Genomic DNA, 10,400 nt, shown 5'->3' with positions numbered 1-10,400 from the left:
AGCCCTGTCCCAGTCACCTCCTCCAGGCAGGCTGCCCTGCACTTATGCGCGGGTCCCTGGGGTGATGCTGGGTGCGTGTCTGATTCCAGAAGTGCGTCCCCCAAGGGGCGGTCGGAGGACGACGCCTATGACGACGAGATGCTGTCAGCCATTGAGGGGCTCAGTTCCACGAGGTGAGGGGCCTAGGTCTCTGCGTGCCCTGCCCCCTCGAATGGGCCCCCCAGGTGACCAGGGTCCCCCATGTGGCCAGACCCTTTCTGTGGCCAGGGTCCCTATGTGGCCCAGCTGCAGTCATGTCCTGGGAGCTCCTTCCCCTCCCTGGTGCTGCCTCCTGAGAGGGGGCCCTGCCCCCTGGCCATCCCTTCCCCTGGGGGGCCCTCCCACTCCCCACATCTCACTGCCCTTCCTGCCCCCAGGCCCTGCTGCTCCAAGTCTGACGACTTTTACACCTTCGGGCCCATCTTCCTGGAGAAGGGCTTCGAGCGAGAGGTGAGCGCCTGGCCGTCCAGGAGGGGGCTTGGGCCCCGGCTGTTCAGGGACGTGGAGATAAAGTGGGGGACCTGGGGGTGGGGAGGGGTAGGGTCCCCTCTAGACACCAGATGGAGACAAATGAGAGTAGATCGTCAAGGAGGGTGAGGTGCTTTAAGGTGATTGAGTCGGCCGAAGGGGTCAGGGCACGTGGCCCTGCGGGGGCCTCTGCTGTCGGGCCGCCCCTCACGCTCTCCTGCCCCCAGTACCGCCTGGCGCCCATCCCCCGGGTCCGCCACTACTTCGCCTGCGCCAGCCTCGTCTTCGTCTGCCTCCTGCTGGTCCACGTCCTGCTCATGCCCAGGTCAGTCGGGGTGGGCAGGACGGTCAGCCCACCGGGGCCAGGCGGGGGTCGGCGGCCGGCAGGGGTGTGGCACCCGGCAGGGGGGCCGGATGTCACGAGCCCATGAGGCCTCCGTGGCGTCCCCACCCCTGGAGTTCCCGGCCCTTAGCTTTTGCTTTAATTGAACGGCTGCTCCCTGGAGCCTGAGCCACAGGCCTCCCAGCTCCCACACGCCTCTCACCCTGGAAGCCTGCTGTCCGCACGCCGGGGGCATCTCCGGGTGGGCCTCCTGCCTGGGGTGCTGGCCCCGCCCTCCCTCCCTCTTAGCTGTGGGACACGGAGGCCCAGAGGCGTGGGTCATGCATTATCCGGGTGCACACCACCGAGAGGCTGCATCTGCCTCCAGGGCCCTGTGGGGGGCCGGGTGGGGGTGAGGTCATGGAGAGAGGAAGGTCAGCCCCTTGCTGGTTGGAGGGTGGTTAGGCCGCAGTGCAGGGCACCGTGTTCAGGACGCCACTGAGCCAAGACAGGGAGCTTCTGGACCAGGCCCGAGGCTCCTGCTGCGAAGTCACTCATTTTAAAAATATATTTGTATTGATTTCAGAGAGAAAGAGAGAGGGAGAGAGAGAGAGAGAAACATCAATGATGAGAGAGAGAATAATCGATCGGCTGCCTCCGGCACGCCCCCTAATGGGGATCAAGCCCACAACTCGGGCCTGTGCCATGACCAGGAGTCCAGCCGTGACCTCCTGGCTCGTAGATCGACGCTCAGCCACGGAGCCACGCCTGCACTCCCTCCCTCCCTTGTACTTGGTGCAGACGGGACGTGAGCTTGCTGTCGGGCCTCAGGTCTGGCCAGTCCCTGGAGCTGTCGGTGCAGCAGCTGGACACGGGGTCAGAGGGCTCTGAGCTGAGTAGAGAAGAGCAGCTTGTGGGGCGGGGGTGCAGGCAGGAGGCCGCTGTGCGCCTGAGGATGGGGATGCTGGGACATGGGGGAGCGTGTCGGAGGCTTAGCCCTGAGCAGACGCTCCCCCAGAACTTAGGCGTGTCCCTCCTCTGCAGGACGGTGGCTCTGGGGGTGTCCTTCGGGCTGGTGGCCTGCGCGCTGGGGCTGGTGCTGGGCCTGTGTTTCGCTGACGAGTTGCTGGTGAGTGGGGAGCCCCTGACCCAGCACCGTGGGGGCCCACGGGTGTCGGGGCTGAGGAGGTGTGAGCCCCCGCCCCCTGACCCTCCTGCCTCAAGGGCAGTCACCGCGTCCCCCCGACGCTTCCCCCAGAGGCGTCCCCAAGCAGCTGTAGCTGTCCACAGCCCCGAGAGGGGCACGTCCCTCTGTCTGGGCACCGCACATGTCTGAGCCCCGGACACAGCACCTGCCGATGCTCCCCAGCTGAGCGAGATCTCGGGGTCTCACATCTGCGGGGCCCTGGGGCTACCCTCCCAGAACCCGCTCCCCCCCCCCCCGTCCCCCACAAAGCCTCAGGCAGGGTCCCGCTGTCGGGGCGGGAGCGGGTGACGTGAGCCTGTGTCCCCAGCGGTGCTGCCCGGCCTGGACGGGGCTCCGGGCCGTCTCCGAGAGGGTGGAGACCCACCCGCTGCTGCGCGTGGCCCTGGCCGTGCTCACTGTGGGCAGCCTGCTCGTCATCGCCATCGTCAACATGGTGGGTTCCGGTGCCGGGTGGGGAGGGGCCCTGGCGAGGACCCTATGCCCGCCTCCTGGTGGCGGGAGCCAGGCCTGAGCCTGGGAACCTCCCAGTTCTGGACCCCGAGAGTTTTGTTGCCTAAAAGCCACCCGTGGCAGAACCCTCCGCACAGCCCCGTGGCCGGGCCTCCTGGGGGTTCCGTGGCGGTGAGAGCTCCCCCCATTTTGGGGCCCCAGGGAGCTCGCGTGGCCAGCCCCACAGGAGGTGTCCTGAAGCACGGTGTCCCAGACACCCCGTTCTTTCTTCCCGGCCCCGCCCAGGAGGCCCGTCTCACCCTCGGGGAGACTGGGGAGCCGTCCTAGGCTCAAGCTGGGAGGACATGGGGCCCCTGCCTCTCGGGCCAGCCTCCGTGTCCACGTCCATGTCCCTACGGTCCTTCCAGGCCCCACACCTAGTCAGGTCTTCCCCACTCCACGCCCCTGTCCCCACCTCCGTGCCCCTGACCTAATAGACTCTGCCACAGAGCTGGGCCTGGCAGGAGGTGCCTGTGATGCTGGCGGAGGCCTTGGGCCCAGCCCTGCTTGGCCTGGCAGGTCCTGGAGTCCCAGGCCCTGACCACCTGTCTCGGGTACCGTCTTCTCTGCAGCCCTTGCTGCCCTCCCCAGCCCTGGAGCTGCCGGCTGGGAACCAGACCAGCCTGAGCAGCCGGGAGAGGATGTCCTGGACCCCCTGCAAGCTCCTCCCGGTGAGTGCACCGGCCCTGGCCGCCCCGAGTCCCCAGGGTGTGGCCGAGTGGAGCCCAGCCTCTCCAAGGAGAGGTGGGGAGGGCCCCGTGGGGCTGAGCTGGAGACCATAGGAGTCTGGGTGTGGGCCACTTGGTCCAGAGTGTGGGTGGGTTTGGTCCAGCTCAGGGTGGGGCTTGACTGCAGGGAGAAGGGTTTGGTCTTTGTTCTGGGGGCAGTGGGGAGCCACAGCAGGCTCTTGAGCAGGAGAGTGAGGTGCAGAGATACACTGTGGGAAGGACAAGCTCACGGCCAAACTCAAGGCAGGGAGGCTGTTCAGGCATGTGTGTGCCCCTGTCCCTGCCCCGCCCCTGTCCTTCCCCCTTCCCTGCCCCTGCCCACCCCTGCTCCTGCCCCTGTCCTTCCCCCTGCCCTGCCCTGCCCCGTGTCACATCTCCACACCAGCAGCATTCCCATGACATTGTTTTCCTCTGAGCCCACTTGCCCTCAGTGGAAGTGAAGGTCAGTAAAGACAGCACAGGAAGTTAAGACTCCGCGGCCTGCCCCTTGTTAGGGAGTCAGGAGGCCAGAGGGCGATGCTGAGACACGTGGCTCTCCGCGGGGCCCCAGACGTCTCTCCCTGGGTGACGGCTGGGCCAGGAGTGTCTCTCAGGGACGGGAGACGGTGGGTGACCAGCACCCCGTCCCCCCAGTATCACACCTGCAGCTGCATCCTGGCCTTCGTCGCCTGCTCCGTCTTCCTGAGGATGAGCCTGGAGCTGAAGGTGGCGCTGCTGACAGGGGCCTTGGTGGCCTACCTGGCGCTCTTCCACCTCTCCCTGTGCGCGCAGTGGGACTGCTGCGGCCCCGGCCTGCGCAACCGCACGGAGACCAACGCCACCCTCAGGTGGGGCCCGGCCCACTGCCCGTGGTGACGGTGGCCCATTGTATCCCCTTTGTTTCCATGGCATTTCAGACTGAGCCCGCCGGGTGGGCACCTGCAGGGGTCGGCGTGGTTTCCTTCACAGGAAGGCAGTCATGGGCTCCAGGTCTGCGCGCTCCGAGCTGAGTGACTGGCTGGCCGGTTCTCTGGGGAGCGTCCCTGGTCTCACGGGCCACCTGGGAGGTCCTGTCTGGCTAGTCTGGGGTGGGGAGGAGGCTTCAGCTGGAGTTCTAGAAAGAGCACTGTGTCTGCTCTACTCCCAGACGGGTGGTGACCTGTGGTCCAGAGGGCAGGTGTGTGCGTGGTCCTGGGGCTCTGGCCTAATTGGATTGAGAAGAGGGCCTGACTCCCCTTGGACCAGAGGCGGGGACCGGGGGCCCAGGACAGGCTGCCCCTGCGGGTTGCCTGGCACCTGCACACCTGCCAGGGCACACGTCCGCCCCACCGGGCCCTCCGGAGCGGGCGCCTCCTGCCCCCTCGCGGCCCAGGCTTCCTGTTCAGACCGGGTGTGGCTATTCCTTGTCATCTGGGCCTGAGCTCAGATGTCCCCTCAGGGAGGCCGACCTCTGACCTGCACCCCTTTTCTCCTTTGTCTCCTTTGTTCACGGTCTGCACCAGACAACCGGTCTCGGTGGCTCTTCCCGGGTGGCACTGGGGGAGTCTGGGCCCCATGCCCGTGTTTGGGGGTGAGAGCTGGAAGGGACCCTGCCTCTCCCTTCACTCCCTCAGCTCCCCCGCCTGCTCCTGGTCGGATCTGAAGACCATGATCAGCTTCTACCTGGTTCTGTTCTACGCCACCCTCGTCTTGCTCTCCCGACAGGTGAGCAGGCGGCCGCTGCCGCCTCCCAGCTCAGCCGCCAACCTGCCCTCCTCAGGAAGGGCCGGGTGGGCTGGGCCGCCTCAGACTGGGGGCAGACGGTCCTGGGGGGAAGCCCTGGTCGGGGACCCGAGTGACCCCTGGGTCACGTGAGTGAGGCGTTCACCACGGTCACAGGGTGGGCCATGCTGCTGGGTGGCAGGTCCCCGCTCACGGGGCCAGGACTCCGTCCCGTCTGCAGATCGACTATTACTGCCGCCTGGACTGTCTGTGGAAGAAGAAGTTCAAGAAGGAGCGCGAGGAGTTTGAGACCATGGAGAGCGTGAACCGCCTGCTGCTGGAGAACGTGCTGCCGGCCCACGTGGCCGCCCACTTCATCGGGGACAAGCTGAACGAGGTGCGGCCCCAGGGCTGCGGCCGTCGCTCCCGGAGGGAGGGCTGAGCCACCACGTGCCTTCTGTGGTCCTGGCCTCACTGTGAGCTGCGCGCGCAGGGACACGGGCGTGGGCGCCTCCCTCCCGGGCTGTGGCCCACGGTGCCTGCCAGGCAGGATGTGGCGTGTAACTGGCAGTGATGAGCGTGGGTGCCACCAGCTCCGTGCCGCCGGGCCAGAGACAGAGCGTCTCTGGACTGAGACCTCTACTCGGGGGGCTCGGGACCCAGCTCTGCAGACCCAGGGCATTTAAAAGCAAAAATCAGCCCGAGCCTGATTCTTTCTGACCACCTGACAGAAACTCCCGTTTTTATTTTTATTTTTTAAAAGTCTGTGTGTATTGATCTTAGAGAGAGGCGCAGGGGGAGGGAGAGCCCCCTACTGTGGATCAGGCCCGCGTCCAGCTCCTCCGGCTCCAAGGGCCGGGAGGTGGCCACAGGCCCGCTTCTCCCCCCAGGACTGGTACCATCAGTCCTACGACTGCGTCTGCGTCATGTTCGCCTCGGTGCCCGAGTTCAAAGTGTTCTACACGGAGTGCGACGTCAACAAGGAGGGGCTGGAGTGCCTGCGCCTGCTCAACGAGATCATCGCCGACTTCGACGAGGTGGGCCCCGCCAGGGCGGCGGCAGGGGCACATGCCCATCCACAACGTGCCACCACTCGGGAGGGCACACAACACGGCTATCACAGCCCTTTCCTCGCTGCACTCAAGGGTCTGGGTCCTCTCTGGCCGGCAGCTGGCTCGGTTAGAGGCAGGCCCTGTGGAGGAACCCCCGCCAGCCCCCGCGGTCGGCCTGGTCGGTCGGGCCTGCCTGGGAGCTGGAGACAGAACCGGCATCCCTGTGGCAGAGCTGGCTCCTTAGCAAGACCAGAGGCCAGACAAGCACAGACAGGAGCAGGGAGAGAACGCCCTGGTCCATAGGGGCGAGCGGGCGGGTGAGCCCAGGGTGAGAAACAGCTTCGTCAGAAGGGCCAGGGTTGGGTGGGAGATGCCCTCTGAGATCTGGGACGGCCGCCGCAGCTGCCCCAGCCCTGCCCTCTGTCCGCAGCTGCTGCTAAAGCCCAAGTTCAGCAGCGTGGAGAAGATCAAGACCATTGGCAGCACCTACATGGCAGCTGCGGGGCTCAGCGTGCCCTCTGGGCATGAGAACCAGGTAAGCAGCGTCTGGTGGCTTCTGGCCCAGCCCCACGAGGTGAAATTCCAGGCCCAGACCTGCCACCTAAAGGGGGCACCTCCACGCTCTGACCTAGGAGGGAGGGTGGTGGGGGGCAACTCCGGGGCCCTCTGCTGAAGCCCCTGCCCCATCTCTGCCCGCCGACGGCCCCTCCCGTGGGCCTCATGCCCACACAGTGCAGATCAGGGCGGCTGGCGCATCCATCTACCCGTCGAGGCGGGAAGACGGGGTGTGGCCGGGCCTGACGGCGCTGTCCCCAGGACCTGGAGCGACAGCACGCCCACATCGGCATCATGGTGGAGTTCAGCATGGCCCTGATGAGCAAGCTGGACGGCATCAACAGGCACTCCTTCAACGCCTTCCGCCTCCGCGTCGGTGAGCCCCGCAGGCCCCGTCCTCGCCCGCCTCCTGGGAAGGGTTCTGGAGGGCCCCGACTTTCCGACCCAGCAGCTGGCACACCACGGACATGACTCCCTTTGAAATGACACATCCCTACAGACAGTGGGGAACCCCAGGTCCCAGCTGTAAACAGCTGTGACAGCCGCTGAGAACCAGGTTCCTGGCCGGATGGTCACTGTGAGCCACAGGCGGTGCTCAGAGCCGCTGGGGAGAGTTAGCAGGTGCAGGACGAGTGCCCCACTCGGGCGCTGCGGGTGCCTGGGAAGCACCGATCCAGGCCTCCGGCTCAGGCCTCGTTCGGCTGTTCCGAGGGGCTGTCTGTGGTTGGTGGGGGTTCTCTAGCCTCAATGACCTGCAACTGCCAACGTCCTCTCCAGGCATAAACCACGGGCCCGTGATTGCTGGAGTGATCGGCGCGCGGAAGCCTCAGTACGACATCTGGGGAAACACGGTCAACGTCGCCAGCAGAATGGAGACCACTGGAGAGCTGGGGAAGATCCAGGTACAGACCCCGGGGACCAAGGAGGAAAGCGCTCGGGGTGAGGGGACCTGGCCGCTCACTGGGGCCCAGCCGCTGAGTCCTCGGGGAACAGGCGCGCTGCTGCCGGCCGGTCTGCCCGCCGTCCCCCAGGCGTCCCGCCTGCTTCTGCAGACTCACTCCTTCCCTTCCCTTCCCAGGTGACCGAGGAGACGAGCAGCATCCTCCAGGGCCTCGGATACTCCTGTGAATGCCGGGGCCTGATCAACGTCAAGGGCAAAGGGGAGCTGAGGACCTACTTTGTCTGCACAGACACGGCCAAGTGCCAGGGGCCCGGGCTGAACTGAGGGCTGTTGGGAGGGGCAGGACCTCCTCCCCTGACACCAGCCAAACCCGTGGAAGATGCAGCTCACAGTCACCAAGACCGTCCGAGGGCTGGCCGCCATCGGCTCCCGACAGGTGCTGTGTGGGCCCCCAGGAGCCTGCGTGAGAGGACTTCTGAGGCACGTGCGCCAGCCCCAGCTTCAGGCAACCCTGGACCTCCCCACGCCGGGCAGTCGGGACCCGTGTGCTGGTGTGGGGAACGCAGCCCCCGCCCCAGGAAAAGGCTCCCGTTTCTGCTCCTCGTTCGGGTCCCGCTGCTGCTGGCCTGCTGTGGTCGTGACCGACCCCCCTCATGGCCAGGAGCTGCACGGCGACCCGTTTTCCAGGCACAGGAGGACGGAGACAAGTAGTTGGCATGGGCAGGACGCCTTTCGCCCCAGCGACCAGCTACGGCTTCCATATTTCTCACCCAGGCGTTCTGGTGAATGGAGCTGGAAAGGGCGTTTCAAATGTACAGATGGTTTCAAACAGCGGGGAGAAAACCCCAGCGGACGTGCGTTACTTGCCGTCCCTGGCATGTGCTTCTTTAACACGTTAGGCGCCAGGCCTGTTTTGTCTTCCTTTCCGTTTAGCCCGTGATATCCGATTTCACCGAAATGCTGGCGGCACCAGTGACGGGCCGGTCCGGATGGAAAGCAGTGTCACCCTCCCTTGTACTTGGTGCAGACGGGACGTGAGCTTGCTGTCGGGCCTCAGGTCTGGCCAGGCCCTGGAGCTGTCGGCGCAGCAGCTGGACACGGGGTCAGAGGGCTCCGAGCTGAGCAGAGAAGAGCAGCTTGGGGTACTGGGGGCTGGACCCCAGCCTGCATGAGAGGACTAAGTGACTGACAGGGCACTTAACGTGTTAAATGGCTGCGTTACCAATGAAGGTTTTATCCTTTTTAATGACTTCTTAGATCCGAGACAAGCCTCTTCCCTCCAGTGTATTCTCTGCCTTTTAACCACCGGCACGCGAGCAGGACCACTGTCCAGGGTCAGCTCCAGGGCTGCCCCGGCTGTGGGGACGCAGCTCTGTGGAAGGTGGCCTCACTTTGACTCCAGCCTTTCGAGGTTAGGTTCAGTCAGCAAAAAGCCTGCAAAGTTAGGCCCAGCCACCTCAGCCCGCCTACTGGTGCACGCTGGCGCCGTCCCCTGCAAGCTTCGGCAGGAAGGAGAGGGGCTGGGGCGCCCAGCACCTCTGGGACCCTCCTGTCCTCTCGTCCGCATACTGACGCTGAGGAGCTTCACGCCAGCGGGGGCACATGGAGAGGTCCCCTGACCTGGTTGCGGAGATGTTCTTCTGACCGAATAAACCAAGGCAAGTGCAAAAAGCATCTATGAGCTTCGACTCACAGAACCCCAAGTCCAGCCAGGCTCCACGGGGCAAGAACCAGCCTGCCGCTCCTCGTTCTGCACTGCCTGCCGCCTGGGCAGAGCTGCTGATCTAATGCAGGCGATTTACGACCGCAGGGACCCCCGGATCTAATGCAGGTGACATCACTATCACATGGACCACCGGATCTAATGCAGGCGACTCACTACCACAGGGACCCCTGGACCTAATGCAGGTGACATCACTACCGCAGGGACCCCCGGATCTAATGCAGGTGACGTCACTATCACATGGACCCCTGGATCTAATGCAGGCGACTCACTACCACAGAGACCCCTGGATCTAATGCAGGTGACGTCACTACTGCAGGGCTATCGGCTAGTCACCCACGGACCCCTGGGGTTAGAGAACTGCACAGAGACTTCAGGAAGAGGAGACAGGGTCGCAGGCAGGGCAACTTGCACAGGGTGCTGGTGGGCCGCTGAGGTGTTGCATGTAACTGGAATGGTCTGAGTCGGCTACAGGAGTTGTGCGGCAGCGATGCTGGAAGGGAATAAGCCTTACGCGGCCTTTTTACACACCAGTTCTTCATGTGAAGGGCTGGTTTCAGGTAAGTCCTGTGCTGCAGCCTATTCTCTTAGCAGCGTAAACATTAGGCTACAGGAGCTTAAAAAATACTTGGTTACCATGAATGTACGTCTGTGTGTTTACAATTAAAGCACTGTACCCAGATGAGATGAGCTTTCGATGTTCAGATAGGAGTGTATAACTGACCAGGAAAGTCACTTGCAATTGTGTTTTATAAAAGTTTTCTAATCACGTCACTCCTTCACACGTGTCACTTTGTTTGAGACAGGACAAGCCCCTTTTCTAACACTGACTAGGGAACCTCCACCCCGAGGTTAATGTGAGAAAACTTCCTAACGGAGGAAGACCCTCACCCACTGCATGGGTGTAACAGGTCAACGTGCGGAAATACGCAAAAAGGGGTGTTCTGTGTACTGAGTATGTATAGGTCTGCAGTGTTTGTTTAGAATGTTATGTTCATGTTCATAAAGTACCCGTGTTGCTACTTGTTCAGCCTTTCATGTATTAAATGACCAGTACGGAAAGCCTGCATGTCCTGACTTCAGACGCTTTCTTGGCCTCAGGAACGGATCTTAGCTAAGGCAGGGCCCCAGGTCAAGGCTGACGGCTGCCCGCGGCACCGGGGCAGGAGCAGCCACACTCCGATCTCCCAAGGACTCTGCCCAGTTGGCTCCACCTACTTTGCAAAGCTCCGGTGG

The 10,400-nt window shown here is 63.8% G+C and overlaps 1 protein-coding gene across 1 annotated transcript; it reads left to right on the top strand.

Annotated features, from left to right (window-relative positions):
* Positions 1–62: 62 nt before the first annotated feature.
* ADCY7 (adenylate cyclase 7) lies at positions 63–10,233 on the top strand. Its single transcript, XM_006105972.3, has 14 exons — positions 63–173; positions 417–489; positions 735–832; positions 1,874–1,958; positions 2,344–2,469; positions 3,098–3,196; positions 3,887–4,080; positions 4,846–4,936; positions 5,175–5,330; positions 5,824–5,970; positions 6,416–6,520; positions 6,802–6,916; positions 7,318–7,442; positions 7,619–10,233. Exons 1-14 carry the CDS (start codon positions 139–141, stop codon positions 7,763–7,765), a joined length of 1,596 nt encoding a protein of 531 aa, XP_006106034.2. The 5' UTR covers positions 63–138; the 3' UTR covers positions 7,766–10,233.
* The last annotated feature ends 167 nt before the right edge of the window (positions 10,234–10,400 follow it).

This window comes from Myotis lucifugus, unplaced genomic scaffold (genome assembly GCF_000147115.1).
Source record: "Myotis lucifugus unplaced genomic scaffold, Myoluc2.0 scaffold_741, whole genome shotgun sequence".
Classification (NCBI taxonomy): domain Eukaryota; kingdom Metazoa; phylum Chordata; class Mammalia; order Chiroptera; family Vespertilionidae; genus Myotis; species Myotis lucifugus.
This window is presented reverse-complemented; position numbering and strand designations above follow the sequence as displayed.

Excerpts from the sequence above, each read along its gene's own strand:
- ADCY7 (XM_006105972.3), top strand. The coding sequence starts at position 139 with ATGCTGTCAGCCATTGAGGGGCTCAGTTCCACGAG. Across the intron at positions 174-416 it reads GAGGGGCTCAGTTCCACGAG|GCCCTGCTGCTCCAAGTCTG; the intron begins GTGAGGGGCCTA and ends TCCTGCCCCCAG. Across the intron at positions 5,971-6,415 it reads TCATCGCCGACTTCGACGAG|CTGCTGCTAAAGCCCAAGTT; the intron begins GTGGGCCCCGCC and ends CTCTGTCCGCAG.